The following is a 17,057-nucleotide window of genomic DNA, read 5'->3' on the forward strand; positions in this document are numbered from 1 at the left end:
ACTCAGGTCATGATCTCAGGGTTGTGAGTTGGAGCCCTGCATTGGGCTCCGTGCTGGACATGGAACCTGCTTAAGATGCTCTGTCTCCCTTTGTCCTTTACCCTTCTAAAAAAATTAAAAATAGGGGCACCTGGGTGGCTCCATCAGTTAAGCATCTGCCTTTGGCTCAGGTCATGAACTCAGGGTCCTGGGATCCGCCCCACATTGGGCTTCCTGCTCAGCGGGGAGTCTGCTTCTCCCTCTCTATCTGCCTTTCCCCCAGCTCATGCTCTCTCTCTCTCACATACACACTCTCAAATAAATATATAAAATCTTGGAAAAAAAAATAGAACCAGTGTTTTCCTTTTGGAAACTAAATTCTTCCCTTTGACTTCCCTATTTTTGTGAATGACATCCCTACCTCCAGGTGGCCTACGCATGCAACTTTTGTTTTGGTCACAACTTCCACTAAATTAGTTACCAAATGTTAAGGACTCTGGCATCTAGTGTCTCTTCCTTCCCCTCCTCCTCTTCCTCTTTTCTTTTCTTCCCCTCCCCTTCCTCTTCCTCCTCCTCTTCAGTAGCATCCTTTTGCTGATCATTAAATTGTGTTTTTCATTCAAGTCTTTGAGCTCCTTGAGGGCAATAACTGTCTTTTTCATCTTGTATTTTTTAATAACTAACAGTATGTACCTCAGTGTTAGAGACATACTTAAATAAAATAAAATTGTTTTCCCTGATTCTTCTTTCTTCCACTATAATTCTTATTTTTTGCCACATTTTTTCTATCTCTTTCTCAAAGTCATTCAGGGCATCCTTCTGCTTAAAGAATAATTTGGTCTTAGGCCTGTGAGCTTATGAAAAAACTGGCTACAGGATATAAGAAGAATATGAGTTGGGGTCTTTTCTATAGCAATTTAGTCAAAATTGCTTCCTTTCCCTTTTTATACTGTAGCCTTTGCAATTACAAAGAGTAGATTTTTCTGGGAAAGGAATATACCTGATATTTATTAGCCTCCCCACTATTGAATAACATTTTAAAAACTATATTTGATGCCATTTGCCTTTTTTAATTTTATAAAAATATTTGCAAAATTCAATTTTTTGATCATTTAATGTATATTTCTTAGCATTCCAGTGCTGTGTTATTATCTCAATAGCTACATTGTGTGTTAGTATCTTATGTGTGCATGGAGAGTATATTGTGTCATAGAAAGTTTGCAGAAGAAACATTCAGATATCTACTTTGGAAGTACATTTTTCATAGCTTTGTATATCCTAATAATGAACTTTCATAATTCTTTTTTTCCACTTTTAGGAATAAGAAAATTTTAAATAAAAAGAAGTTGAAAAGAAAACAGAAGAGCAAATCAAAAGTGAAGACAAGAAGCAAGGTAAAACTGCTGACAGTTTATAGGGAGTAAGGACTTTTTCATACAGTAATTGGAATAAAAATGCCAAGATTAAAAAGGTATAACTAGCAAACCATTTCATGTCTATTTTTTTAATTTTAATTTTTAAAAAGCCCCTTGTTACATAGTTATGCTATTTAGTTTCATTTTGGGGGCATTTCATGGCCAGTGGCCTGGAAGTTAATATCTGGGTGATGAAAATTATTTACTGTTTATTCACGTTATCTTTGACCAGTTTTTTGGGGGAACATATCCATTTCTCTTCTCTTTTTTTCTCCATTCCCAACTACGTGTTCTAGAAACTGAGTAAAATTGGCTTGGACATTGGGACTTGGATTTGGCCTATGCATATGTTATGAGTTAGGGAGAATCTTGATATATCTATATTGTTCTGAGCTTTTTTTGGTGGTGGGTGGCTGTGCAAAAGAAAATGCAATATGGAATATTTGAATTAGATGAGACCATAGAGAGCAAGGATCTTTCTTTTTCCATCTAAAGCGGAAGTCTTCTCTATTAAATCTTAGACATTTTCACTTTCTACCAAAGAGTCTTTTTTTTTGAACAGTACTAAGAAGCATAGACAGGAGAAAGAGGGAAGTCATAACTATAATTTCTGAACAGCTCTACTTTTAGTTAAAGAAACAATAGCTTAGCTTAGCCTGTATATCATATTTAAATACTAAAGACAATTGTTTCCTGCCCTTTTTAGTTAGTGTTCTTGCCATTTTGTAACTGAGAGAAATGTACTTTAAAGTAGTAAGCCAAAAAATAAAATAAAAGTATAGGGGATGAAATTTATTTCATGGCTCTATCTTAAGACACAGCTGGATCCATCAGTAGTGTCGGCAAATCTGTGTCTTCATTTCTTGCTTCTGCTTTCTTCTGTGTGTGGGCTTATTACCTCTGGCTGAGGATGAAGGCTGCTGGGGGCTCCAACTTCATCAGTTCTACCAGAAAGTCTTGAGTATGATTTTTGATTGACCTTCGTCATTCACTTTGGCCTTGGAGATAGGGTACCTTGATTGGTTAGGCTGAGTTATGTTTCATCTTTCTTCTTTTGTCCTCAGGTTTTTTATCTGCTTTTTAGGAGCGCCTTGTGATAATAGTGATAAAAAAAAGTTACTCATTTATTCCTAAAACACTAATTGCATACTGGCCTTGTAATGGCCTTGTGCTGGGTATTTGGAAGAGAAAGATGAGTAAGAAATGTTTTCTTCTTATGATGGGCATATAAAATAGTAAGAGTGTCGTTAGTCTTCCTGCTCTCTATTACTGTTTCTGGACTATTTTTCATTCACCTTTTTTAAGAAGGTTATTTAAAAAATTCCGGTGAGCTTCCCCCCCAATATATTTTAAGAATGAACATTTCTTTTCAGCAAATGAAATAAGATACAATTTAACTATACCACTTTATTTCCTTGTTTATTGCTGTCATTGGCTCTTCTATTTCCCCTCATCCATTAGCCATCTCCTTCATTCAGTTTCTTTCTTACTCCGCTTAGATAGCACAGTCTTTAAAAAAAAAAAAAAAAGTACTTAATCTCTATTAGTTCCCTATGGCTGCTGTAACAAATTGCACAAACTGATGGCTTAAAACAATACAAATAATTCTACAGTTTTAGAAGTCTGAAGGCCAAAATGTATCTGGGCTAAAATCAAGGTGTTAGTAAATCTGCGTTCCTTCTGGAGACTCTAGGGGAGAATTCATTTCCTTGCCTTCCAGCTTCTAGAGGCTGCCTGTATGCCTTGGGTTGTGCTCCTTTACACCTTCACCAGCAATGGTTGGTTGACTCCTCTCATGTTGCATTACCCTGACATGTTTTCACTGTTACCGCTCCTTCTTTGACTGTCTCACCACCCTCTCTCATTCGTAAGGACCCTTGCGATTACATTGGGCCCACCCAGATAATCCAGAATAAACTCTTCATCTCAAAATCTGTAATTTATTCACATCTGCAGGGTACCTTTTGTCATGTAAGGTGACACATTCCCAGTTTGCAGGGACTAGGGGAGGGTATCTTTGGAGGCCATAGTCTGCTTACCACATCTTCCTTTCTCCTCTTTGTTGCACTCATCTGACAAAATTTAATCCTGTACAAATCCAGCTGTTTTCTCTTTCCCTGCAGGTGAGTATTGTGTACTGCTAAAGGGAGTTAAGATACCGGTACACATTCATGATTAGCAGTCTCAAATGGACCTTGCATAGCTAGACTGTCTTCTTATTTTTTCTGATAAAATAGTTCTTTGACTATTTCAAACCTTTTCACTCTCTTCAAAGTTGATAAGTCCTACCATCTAACAAATGACTTTACTTTCTTACAGAAGAAGTCAAATCCATTACACAGGAAACTTCTTCAACATCCTGTTACCAAACATGCCTGGGTCTTAGGTTAGGATATTTAAAGCAGAATTTTTGAAAGATATTATCAAGGTTTAGAAAATTTCCATCATTCCCTAGCATTTCCTCATCTTTGCTGCATTCTGTCTCTTCCTACAGCTATGGCTCTAGGCAACCACATATGTACTTTCTGTCATTGTAAATCAGTTTTTATTTTCTAGAATTTCATATAAATGTGATCATGCAGTATGTACTCTTTTGTATCTGGCTTCTTTTCCCTCAGCATAATGATTTTGAGTTGTATCCATGTAGTTGTATATATTAACAGTTCATTCTGGGTTTTTTTTGTTTGTTGGTTGGTTGGTTGGTTTTTTTGCTGATGAGTATCCAGTTAGCGGATATATCTCAATTTGTTAACCCATTTACCTGTTGATATTTCCAGTTTTTGGCTATCACAAATGAAACTGCTATGAATATTTGTGTATTAGTCTTCGTGGATAGATGTTTTTGTTTTTTGGAAGGATAAATGCCTAAAAGTGGAATGAGTAGGTGCTGTTTCCTTCCATGATTTGCCAAAAAATTGATAAGTCTCAAAAGCAACTTACACTGATGGCTAAGATTTATTACAGCCCAAGGTACAGAATAGGCAGCAGGAAAGAGAAATCAATAGTATTAGTGGTGTCTAGGGAATTAAGGCATAGGCTTTCTAGTTCCTCCTTGTCTGAGCACACAGGACACACTTTGTCTCTGACAGTGAACTACAGGATGTGTATGGAATGTTTCTGTTCAGGAAAGCCCACTTAAGTCTCAGAATATGAGACTTTTATGAGGGGTTTGGTCACATGTAGACATGTCCTGCTTTGCAGTCAACCATGGTACGAGAAACTCAGGTGCACATCATCAATCTTGATGTTTGTACAAAGCAGTGGAACAAGCCAATAGGCCTGGTCCGTTGCTCTGGGTGCATTTTACAAAACCATCAGTAACTAACATAAAGAAAAGTCTAAAGACCACGTTCCTAGGGATTGGCCCACAGTCAGCCCTGGTTCCCTTGGGGAAATAACAAGGAATAAGCAGTCGTACCTGCATTGTTAACCCTTTTCTCATGGATGGCATGGTAGATGAATGTTTAACTTGTCAAAAAACCATTCATACTATTTTCCAGAGTAGTTGTTGCATTTTACTGTTACACCAGTAGTGTATGAGAGATCCAGTTGTCTTATATCTTTGCAAATGGTGGTATTGTTAGCGTTTAAAATTTTAGTCATTCTAAATACATAGGGGTATTTATTTCACTGTGGTTTTAGCTTGCTTTTCTCTAATAACTTACGATGTGAACATCTTTTCATGTGCCTTTAACTATTCATATCTTCTTATTGTGAAATATCTTTCCTGTCTTGCCTCCCCTTTTTATAATTGTCTTATTATTAAATTGTCAAGAGTTCTTTATGTACTCTAGTTAGAAGTCCTTTGTCAGATATCTGTATTACAAATCATTCTTCCTGTTCTGTGGGTTGATTTTTTGTGTTTTTATATAGTGCTTTAGAAGAACAAAAGTTTTTTAAGTTTCACAAATGTAATTGATTATTTTCTTATATATATGATTCATGTAATTTGTGTTCTAAGAAATCTTTGTCTCCCCCAAGGTCACATAGATTTTTTTTTCTATATTTTCTTCTAGAAATTTTATAGTTTAAGCTGCTATATTTAGGCCCATGATATGTTTATAGTTAATTTTTCCGTGTGGTATAAAATAAGGGTTCATGTTCATTTTTTTTCATGTCGGTATTCAGTTAATTGGCATCATTTTTACAAAGACTTCTCTTTTTCTATTGAATTGTCTTAACACCTTTACAAAAAATAACTTGACCATACTCTTTTGAACCTATTTCTGGAATTAATTTTTGTTTAGTTGATCTATGTATCTGTCTTCACACCAATACCACACTGTTTTCTTTACATTAGTTTTGAATTCAGGTCATATGTCTTCCAACTTTGGTCTTTTTAAAAAAAATTGCTTTAGGGCGCCTGGGTGGCTCAATTGGTTAAGTGACTCTCTTCGGCTCAGGTCATGATCCCGGAGTACCAGGATCTAGTCGCACATCGGGCTCACTGCTCAACAGGGAGTCTGCTTCTCCCTCTGACCCTCCCCCTTCTCATGCTCGCTCGCTCGCTCTCTCTCTCATTCTCTCTCTCTCAAATAAATAAATAAAATCTTAAAAGAAATTTAAAAAAACATTGCTTTAGTTACTTTAAGTCCTTTATGTTTCTTTATAAATTTTAGAATCAGCCTCTCAATTCTATTTTCAAAAGTCTCTAGAATTTTTATTATAGATTTGAGGAAGAGTTGTCATTTTAATAATATTAAATCTTCTAATCAATGAACATGGTTTATCTCTATTCTCTTTAGATTTTCCTTAATTTCTTTCAGCAGTGTTATTTTGGTTTTCAGTGTACAGAGCTTGCACATAATTTTATTAAATATTAATTTTGTGGTTTTGATGTTATTATAAATGCTATTTTTAAAAAATTTTTGAGATGATCATAGTAATGCAGTTGTAAGAAATAATACAGAGATTCTGTATACCGTTCACTTGTTTTTCCCAGTTGCTGAAGTATTGCATCACTGTGGTAAATATCACAACCAGAAAATCCATATTGATCCAACCTACTGAACTTATTCAGATTTCACCAGTTTTACACATACTCATTTGTGTTTGTATGTGGTTGTGTATTTAGTTCTGTGCAATTTTATCACATATGTGGATCTGTGGACAATCACCGCAGTCAGTGTATACAAGAGTTCCATCACAAGGATCCTTTTTGCTACGTTATATAGCCATAGACATTCCCCCACACTCACCCTCTCCCTAGAGTCTGACAATCACCAATCTATTCCCCATTTCCCTAATTTTTTTCATTTCAAGAAGGTTATATAAATGTAATCATGGGGACTGGCCTTTGCCACGCAGCTTAATTCTCTTGAAATTTATCTCAGTTGTTGCATATATCATTAGTTTCTACCTTTTTATTGCTGAGTAAGCATTCCATGTAGTAAGTATTCCATGCAGTAAGCTGTATCGTGGTTTGTTTAACCGTTCACCCATTAAAGAACATCTGAGTTGTTTCTTGCTTATTTTGAATAAAACTTTTATGAATATTCATGTGCTGGTTTTTGAATAAACATGTGTTTTTATTTCTTTGGTTAAAATGTCCAACAGCGCAGTTGCTGGGTTGTACTGTAAGGTGCATATTTAATTTTGTAAGAAACTGCTATACTTTTTTCCAGAGTGGCTGGACCATTTTATATTACCATTAACAATGTATAAGAGATCCGGTTTCTCCACATCTTCACCAGCATTTGGTGTTGTCATTATTTTTTATTCTAGCCAGTCTGATAGGTTTGTATTATGTCTCATTTTGTTTTAATTTGCATTTTCCTAATGGCTCACCATAGTGAACTTATTATTTGCCTTCTGTATATCTTCTTCGGTGACATGCCTATTCATGTCTTTTGCCCATTTTCTAAATTGAATTGCTATTTATTTGTTTTTTACTGTTGAGTTTTGAAAATTCTTCATATATTCTGCATGCTAGTCTTCTGTGAAATATGCAAATAGTTTCTCCCAGTCTGTAACTTAAATGCTATTATTTTTTAAATTTTATTTTCCAATTGTTCATTCTTAGTATATAAATACATCAACTTTTTTTTTTAATATGATCTGATATTCCATGACTTTGCTAAATCCACACATTATTTCTAGTGGCTTTTTTGCAGATACTTTAAGATTCTCTACATGTCTTCTACAAATAAATTTGTCTAGTAGGTACTTCTTCCTTTCTCACTATATCTTGTATTCCTTTTTCTTGGCTTATGACACTAGTATATCTAGTATAATGTGGAGTCACATTGTTGAGAATAGGTATCTTTGCCTTGTTTGCATCTTAGGTTGCAGGTGTTCAGTCTTTTACTATATTTAGCTATGGGTATTTCATAGATGCCTTTTACTCAGTTTTGGAAATTGTCTTTTATTCCTAGTTTACATGTACTTTTTATCATGAATAGGTGTTTCATTTGTGTCAAATGCTTTTTCCATGTTTATTTAGAGTATCATATGTTTTTTCTATTGTTTTTGTTGGTATGGGGAATTATGCTGATTCCTTTTCCAGTGTTGTTACCAGCCAGTTTTTTTGGTAGATCGTGATGTATTATCTCTTTCATATGTTCTTGGATTTAGATTGCTAATAATTGCTTGTTTTTAATATCTCTGGAAGGCATACTTACATGTTATTTGTCAATTAATTCTGGTATTTATTTTTTCTAACAAGAATTAGTCCACTTTTTCCTCAGTTATTTATGGAAGAAGGGTAGAATTTTGAGACCAGTGTGTTCGGTATTTGAGGTGTACTTCCTGGACATACTCTAATTTTTGTAACTTGCATTAATAGACTATCTTAAACCAATTCTGCATAGTTCTAATGTAAATGTTGATCTCAAAAGTGTGATTTTGGTCTGATGAATAAAATGCTGGGCCCAAACAGAAATGGACTCTTTAGTATTAAATTACCAAGCACGTGATTTTTAGTATTTATTAAGACTAATATCTGGGAGAGAGCTTCAGGAAAGCATATGTCCGTAATCTGCAGAAATCTAATTTCCTAACAGTACCATAAAAAGTTGACCAAAATTAAAAATTCTGTTTTGTTTTGTTTTTTAGTTTTGATTTCTGTTTAAGCCCCTAAATCTACTTTTTAAAGAAATCAAAATGTAATTTAACATTTGTAGTAGGTCACTGAGACTCTGTGATACATCTCATGTCCCCTAGAAAAACAATAAATTAATATCCTGTGATACTGCAACAGTTAAGCTTTGTTGGCTCTATTCCTATCATGGGCTAAAAGGGCACTCCTGTTAGATTCTCTGCCACTCTCCATCCCTTGCCAGTTTGGTTATTGCTGTTACTTAGAAAGTAATGAAGTGTAGAAGAAAGGGTTCTTATGTAAATTGTTAGATTATCTTTGCTGTGTCACATGTTTGACTTCTGCAAGTCATCTAGCATGTCTAATCTTTAATTTTTTATTTAAAATGAGAATTGGTGATTATGGAAATGAATATGAAATTGAAATATTCTGTCTTATATTTCAGTCTGAAAACTTGGAGAATACAGTAATCATACCAGATATCAAACTACATAGCAATCCTTCTGCTTTCAATATTTATTGCAATGTACGCCATTGTGTTCTGGAATGGCAGAAAAAGGAAACATCGTTGGCAGCTGCATCCAAGAACTCTGTGCAGAGTGGAGAATCAGATAGTGATGAAGAGGAGGAATCCAAAGAGCCCCCTATCAAGCTTCCAAAGGTAAGTCACTAAGTTCCACTTGGATGGATAACCTACAAGTATTCCAGCTATAGTACAAATATTTGCATTGCTAAAATACCTTTTTATAAAATTGTGCACTAAAAATTAACAGGGCTTATGGGAAAAAACAGGTTTGGGGCAGACCAGGAAAACTGGAGTTTTATAACTGGAGTGCTAACAAAGTCAGTAATTGGTAACTCAGTGGTGAGTACTTGGACAGCCCAGGAAGAAAGATCAGGGGCTTTTAAAAATGTACAAAAGCAGTAAAGTGGAATTGGTGACTTGTAAACCTAAGCCATTGCAGATAGAAGTGGAGCTCTGAGCCTGTCGGCTGCTGTTAAAGTAGGCATAAGCAGAACTGCAAACTACCACAAACCAAGGGCCGTAGTGAGCTGGGGGTGCTCCCTTCTGGGGAGGGAATCTGGGGTACAGGTATGCATTTTTATTTTTCTTGAACTAGACCTAGAAGGGCTCCTGGCTGTGCAGCTGCTGAGCTGAGAGCTTTTGCCTTTTCTGCCTAAGGATATAATTGTACTCTTGCTACTTTGGCTCCCTTTGCCTAGGAAGAAAATTTCATATGAAGCAGTAAGACTTCTACATTGTTCTGATATCATTCCTTATTTACCAGAGACTTGCAAGCTAATTGGTGTTATAAAAACATGTATGGTAGTAGAATAGCTATTCTTAAGGTACTCCCTCTATTTAAGTATTAATATATTTTAAGACTGTAATGTTATTTTATATATAATATTTTGTCTATATTGTGGGTATAGTTTGTATTTCTAACAAAAGACATATAGACATTTTTTAAAAAGGTACCTTTATCGTAAATGATTTATGCATATTGCTTTTTTCTAAATATAGGCATTTTAAAATTATTTCCTTTATCATAAATGATTCAGGTCTGTTGCCTTTTTACTAAACTGATACCTTAAAGCCATGCCTTGAAAACATTTTTTTAAAAGATTTTATTTACTTATTTGACAGAGAGATCACAAGTAGACAGAGAGGCAGGCAGAGAGAGAGAGGGGGAAACAGGCTCCTTGCTGAGCAGAGAGCCCAATGCGACACTCGATCCCAGGACCCTGGGATCATGACCTGAGCTGAAGGCAGAGGCTTTAACCCACTGAGCCACCCAGGTGCCTGAAACTTTTTTTTTTGTTTTTAAGATTTATTTATTTATTTATTTATTTGACAGACAGAGAGATTACAAGTAGGCAGAGAGGCAGGCAGAGAGAGAGAGGAGGAAGCAGGCTTCCTGCTGAGTGGAGAGCCCGATGCGGGGCTCCATCCCAGGACCCTGGGATCATGACCCGAGCCGAAGGCAGAGGCTTTAACCCACTGAGCCACCCAGGTGCCCGAAAACTTTTTTATACACACCCAGAGGAGCTATCATGCAGATATTTTGGTATTTGAAAATAGCAGCCAAGATAGAAAGTATGTTCCTCATCTGATTTTTTTTTTTTTTCACATCGCATGGTGGCTATTTCTAAGTGCACCACTGTCCTTAATCATTATGTCAGGTTCTTCTCATTTTATGCTCAGCGGATGACTTGCTTCCTGTTTCATAGAGTAAGAGGTTTTGTGAACTTCCTCTGACTTTTAGTCAATCATCTTCAAATATCCTTCTCTTGGGACTCTTCTTCCTTTAGTCCCTTTCTCTCCAGTGTCCTTAAGTGTACCTTCTTCACTACCTCCTTTCTTCTACTTAAAACAAGTAAGCTCATCTTTTCCATGTAAGTTCCTCTAGGTAGACAGTTTTCCATCAGGTACTGACACATCAGAAAATAGAGTACAGTGACTAAGAACATGGGCAGTGGAGTCAAACTGGCAGGCTCAAACACTCACCATTAAAAATACTAGCTCTGTGGTGCTGGCAAAGTTACTTGACTTATCTGTGCCTCAGTTTTGTCAACTGTGAAATGGAGATAACATCTACCTCGCAGGACTGTAGTGAGGATTCAGTGAGTTAATAAATGTCATAGTTATAAATAAGTAGTTAGAAGCATCAGCTTAGGTGCAAATAAGGTGCAAACAAGAAGTTGTGTAGGTGCAAATGAATTTGAGTTTCTTTTCAAGGAACTCTTCAATCTATTAATAAATACTTTACGTCCAAGGAAATCAAACTTCTGGACAATCTGTGAGATCATGTGACAAGCGAGAGGAGAAGAAGTGCTGAGATGTCTTTATGCAGAGGCATTCAGAATGCTGTGGGGTTTCGGCGTGGGTGGGGACAGAAACTCCCAGGTGATGAGTTTGGCAGCCATTTGCATGAAATGAAGGACGGACACAGAAGAAGAAATGAGGCCTTCAGGGCTTGAGGTGATGGGAATTTGAGGGCAGGTGAGCAATGTTGGCATTTTTCTTTTCCTTCTGACCATGTCTGCTCCAGATGCTACTCTTTTCCATCAGTTCCTTTTCTTTGCAGTTGTTCCTCTCTTGCTCCTCCTACATGTGTGGCCATCGCTTTCCTTTTTTTCACTGAGGTTTTTTTCTTCTCCTACTCCTTTTCTCTGGCATAATTAAGATAGTTTTTATTTGTTGTTGAAGTATCACTTTGATGCAGTTTTATTTTAAAAGCTAAGTTGAATTTATTATATGGCCCTTGCTTGTCAGTTCCTTTGCCTTTTGTTTTATTGGGTCAACAGCCATTGATATTTTAAAAAGAACTGTCTTACCCCCACCTAAATACTTCATATTAAGTTTTTTGCCTAAAACAAATTTTAGGGTCTCCTGGGTGGCTCAGTTGGTTAAGCGTCTGCCTTCAGCTCTGGTCGTGATTCTGGGACTCTGGAATTGAGTCCCACATTGTGCTCTCTGCTTCACTCTGCCTCTGCCTCTCCCCTCCACTCATGCTCTCTCTCTTTCTCAAATAAATAAATAAAATCTTAAAAAAAAAAAAAAGAACAAAAAACAAAACACAGTTTTTACCCAGCTCACACCATCTTTCATTGTCTGATTTCCAGATCCTCCAAAGTGTTCCAAGCTTTATAACTACATTATTTTTAACAGTTTTTAGGATTCATACTTTGCTTTCACTCTCATTTGATGCTAGTCATTCCACATATTTTGTTAAAAGATATAGACATAGATAGACTTATTTGTTTACTTCTTAAGTTTATTTACTTCTAAATTCTTTTTTAAGTTAAAGCAAGCTTTAATATTAGGCTCTGAAAACGAAATGATGAAACACAGCCCCCACCCTCAAGAAAGTTATGTCTGGTAAGGATAGCTGGCATGTCTAGTGACTTAAGGCTTACCAGGGGTGTGATAGGTGTAGCGCAACAGAGTGGGGTAAAGCTGCAGCACTGACTGCGGATGCACGTGCAGGCAGAGGAAACAGCATCATCGTAAAAGTACAAGTGGTCTCTTCTTGGCCAGAGTGTAGTAGCTGAGTTGGGTGAGTCAAGAGAGCAGCAGCTAGATTGTAAGGGCCTTCTGTGTCCTGTAGCCACTTTCAGATTTTGTCTTATGATTTGGAAATATTGAAGATTTAAGCAAGAGAGTTTAATCAGACTTGTATTTTAGTAAACTTATGTAGGTGCTAGTAAGAAAGATCACTGGAGGGTGGAGAGATTAGAGCAGAGGGACTAGTTAAGTAGCTACTGCAGTTGTCCACGAAGGGTGACTGATGGTTGGAATGAGGTAGTGGTTGTGTTCAGCCTACAGGAAGTGTATGACAAGAATTAGTAGTTGGTTGATTATGAAGGCTGACAGAGAAGGTGTAATCTAAACATATTTCTGAAGTTTCTGGGGCAGTGCTATTTACTGCAAAAGGGAGAACTGGAGGAGAAACATTGCTTTGCTGGAATGATGATGATGTTTAGTTCTGGCCGTATTGAGTAAGGTGTCCCATGTACACTAGATAGGGCTGAAGTTCCAAAGAAAAGCCCCAGCTAAAAATAGAGATTTGGGAGCTATTACGGTGTGGGGAAAGAAGGTGAGATGAAATTCTGTTAAAGATAGGATGGGAGTGGGATCAAGAATATTGCTTAAAAATTGTTAGCTTTGAAAAGTTGTAAGAACACTTCTTTTGGGCATGAAGAGAAGGGAAGGAAATGGTGGTAGTCATTGATGAATCTGTATGTCAGAGGATAGGAACTTAGACCTTTCACACCCAGATCTTCTGAGAGGCAGAATTCTTTTTCCTCCTCTTTTACCTCTTCCTCCTCTGCTGCCGCTTTCCCCCCACACTTTCTTTCGCTGCCTTCTAGATTTTTTTTCTTTATTATTTATAAATGTCATCACTACCAAATATTTGCTTTATATAAAAAAATTTGAAAGTCAATATACTTTCCTCTGTGGTAATATATAAGTCTACTTTTGGTTTCCTCTTCATTTTTTTCATATGTATTCTGGAAGTATTGGAATGGATTCTAGGACTTTAAAAGCAATTTTAAACTTATAGTTGACATAAAATGTTATACTGGTTTCAGGTATAAAGCATATAGACAATTCTGTACAATTCAAAATGCTCACCATGTTAAGCGTGGTCATTATCTGTCACCACACAACATTATTACAATATTATTGACTATATTCTCTATGCTGTACTTTTCATCTCCAGGATTTATTTATTTTTAAACTGGAAGTTTGTACCTCCTAATCCCCTTCATCTATTTTGCCCATCCCCTACCATCTCCCTCTAGGACTTTTTAATACAACAAGATACAATTTCTAACAGCAAGGAATTTATTATTACATCTAAATGTAACTCAATTTTTATGTTCATACTTGTTAATGAACTAATAAAATCACTTAGAAATACTATGATTTTGAGGAGAGCAAAAATAAAACCTTTTTGAAAGACTCATTGTATCATTTTTCTTTGGCCAAGCATATTTTTAATCTTATTTTTCCCAGAAGTGACATTGGACTGGCTGTATCAGATAGTTCTTTGGGTTTGTGTTCCTTGAAGTATAGTAGAGAGCCTTTGGGATTTACTTATTTGAAAGCAAACTGTAAAGAAAAAAAATCAGTAAATTTACAAAACACTATTTTCTGAAGAGAAGTGGAAGACTATGTTTGGGTAGTTATGGTTTATCATTGAAAGTATAGAAGCTTAGGGGCACTTGGTTGGCTCAGTCATTTAAGTGTCTGCCTTCAGCTCAGTTCATGATCCTGGGGTCCTGGGATTGAGTCTTGCGTCAGGCTTCTTGCTCAGAGGGGGTCTGATTCTCTCTCTCCCTCTCCCTCTTTGTGTGCTTTCTTTCTAGTTCTCACTCTTTCTCAAATGAACAAATTAAAAAAAAAAAAAGACTCAATGTTAAAGTACAATTTCAAAGTTTATACATACAGTAAAATACTCTCAGCCAAACCTCAAGGGGAAACACTTCACAACATCTTTTGTTTCTCAACTCAATAATTCAAAGCTAGATATGTTGGGAAACTTGAGGTTGATTTTTACTTTGTTATATATTGAAAACATATCATTATTCTGGAAACGAAGTAGTTTTCCCCGTTTTTAAAAAATTTTTTTGTGAAGTAAGGTACAAATGAGTAGCGAGAATCTACAGTGGTTAGCCTAGACAGATGGGTCATTTCTCTTTCCTGATCATTTGACTAACATTTTATGGGTATGTCTCACCAAAAACAGACAGTGTTCTATTCCTAAGCAGCATACCTGAGTTCCTTATTGTCATACATTTGTTCTTACACTCTGAACTTACCAGAGAGACAACTCAGGAACTTGTTCAGTAAGTAGCCTTACTCCTTCTGGTAAGGTTCAGTACTTTCTCTGTTACTGTAGGAATTTTGTATAAATAAACCCTAGCTAAGAATGTATCTGTGACACTTCTCCTTTGGATTTTGAAAAGTCACAATTGGTAGCAGTAGAGTAAGCATTCTTGAAGACCGAAAGGATATAGTAGTCTCCCATTGGCCTGAGGACAGAGCCCCACATTTTGTGTTTAGGAGATCTTTGAGTTCAGATTCATTTCCTGTAAAGTACATAAGCAGAAAGAAATCTTGAACGGCGCATTTTTATTTTTTAGTTTATTCCAGGAAAAGAAACTATATCAATTGGAAATTTTCACTGCTTAGTGCATTTAATCAATTGAAACTTTATACAAGCAACTTCTGTAATCTTAGCTATAACTAAGTCTGCTAGGATATTAGATAACGTCTCTAAAAAGACAGTCCTGCTAGTTATTTTGACTTCTCAGTCATATCTGTATTCTTCAGAAACCTTGCAAATGATAATCAAAACTGCAGCTGACTTGCCTGCAACTGATTTGACCATTGTCTGGAAATTTTTTTTCTGAGTTGCAGTGGTTTTTAGCACACAACTGAGAGAGCAGTTTAACAAATATTTATTATATGCCTGTCATGTGTCAGGCACTGGGCTAGCTGTGAGAGATATTAATCTAGTTCAGACATGCTCCTTGTCTATGAGGAGACCATAGTTTAGGAAAAAGGAAACAAAAATAGTCAGCTATACTATAATACAATAAATGCTATAACAGAGTCATGTGCAAGGCTCATTTATCCAGTTAGAGTATAAATTCTTAGAAGACAGGGACTAGTGTAATGTGTATCTTAATGTTTCCTGTAGTGAGTTTCCCAAAATAAGTGCTTAAGAAATATTTATGTAATATGTGATTAATGCACAGATCTCAGCCTCGAGAATATTCTTCTGCTGTTATGTCCAACAGAATTAATGCTTTGATGCATTTCTACTAATTAGTCTTGTTTTAACTTTTCTGTTACTTCTCCAAATAATTTAACACCTTCTGAAAAGATTTTATACACCTCTTTCTCAAAATATTGTCACTGACTGAAAAATGGGATTTCATTGTCTGCTGTTCTGTCAGTCCACTGAAGTTATCTCCCAATACCAGGTTGTCACATTTCTCTCTCAGACTTTAGCTGCAGATTTCTCTGTCTTTTGCTGGATACTGAGTCGGATTTTTCCTTGGTCCTGATGAGGAGTGACAAGATAATTAAAGTAAAAATAGTAGTGAGTTTTTAAGTAGGCAGTTTTTAATTCTTTTTGTGACAAACCCTACAAGAAGAGGGGACACCATCAATAAATAATAATGTGATTGTACCATTATAGGAAAGGCTAAGATGAAAAACTCCTTTTTAAATGACTTTTTTTCTGGTCATAAGTAACAATTGACATGACTTTTAATGAAAGATTGCTGATTTGTAGTTAAGTATGGCCAAGTGAACCTTTAAATTAATAGAGTTTATTTTTTCTGAGTGAATGTAACCTAGTATCTAGTGCACTCCTACAATTTTCATGTTATTTTCTTATGGCTTCCTTATGCTGTAACTGCTTTTAAAATAGTGCCATTATTTTTTAGCCTTCCATATAACTAAATGGTTTTCTGAATCTTGAAATTAAACATCATGGGTAGTTGGGGGGTTTTTGTTTGTTTTTCTGGGGGGGTAAAGTATTTCTTTTTGTTTTTGCCTTTTAAATATGGAAGCATTAATCATTTGCTGTGGAAATAAACTGTACTGGTTCAACACCCAGGAAAGTGTTATTATCTTACCTATTACAAGGTACGTGTGTGTGTGTGTGTGTGTGTGTATATATATATATTTTTTTTTTTTTCCATCTTAAACAGATCATTGAGGTTGGACTTTGTGAAGTTTTTGAATTGATCAAGGAGACACGATTTTCTCACCCATCCCTATGCCTCAGGAGTCTCCAGGCCCTGCTTAACGTACTTCAGGGTCAGCAGCCAGAAGGCCTTCAGTCAGAGCCACCTGAGGTCCTAGGTAAGAGCTCAGGGTCATTAAATGAAGTCTTTAAATGTAAATAGCTTCTATTATGAAACATATACTGCCTGTAATGCAGTGTTTGTTTTTGTTTTTAAATTATGGTATTAAAATAGCAGGGGTGTAAATTTTAAGGTATTTTGCTCTGTTCTACAGTTATAGTTTAATATAATAGTTTAATACTTACAGTTCATGCACAGACATTTCTTGATTACTGTGATGATGGGGAAAAAGCAAA

The 17,057-nt window shown here is 36.0% G+C and overlaps 1 protein-coding gene across 2 annotated transcripts in view; it reads left to right on the forward strand.

Moving 5' to 3' along the window:
- The window catches only part of MYCBP2 (MYC binding protein 2), a 262,432-nt gene that overhangs the window by 27,038 nt on the left and 218,337 nt on the right, over nucleotides 1-17,057 (forward strand). For both annotated transcript variants that reach the window (XM_080798126.1, XM_080798127.1), the window contains exons 2-4: nucleotides 1,298-1,373; nucleotides 8,876-9,091; nucleotides 16,666-16,819. In XM_080798126.1, the coding sequence (XP_080654252.1) occupies nucleotides 1,298-1,373; nucleotides 8,876-9,091; nucleotides 16,666-16,819 (446 nt within the window). The remainder of the gene's footprint in view (nucleotides 1-1,297; nucleotides 1,374-8,875; nucleotides 9,092-16,665; nucleotides 16,820-17,057) is intronic.

The sequence above is a fragment of the Martes martes genome (assembly GCF_963455335.1).
Source record: "Martes martes genome assembly, chromosome: 3".
Taxonomy (NCBI): domain Eukaryota; kingdom Metazoa; phylum Chordata; class Mammalia; order Carnivora; family Mustelidae; genus Martes; species Martes martes.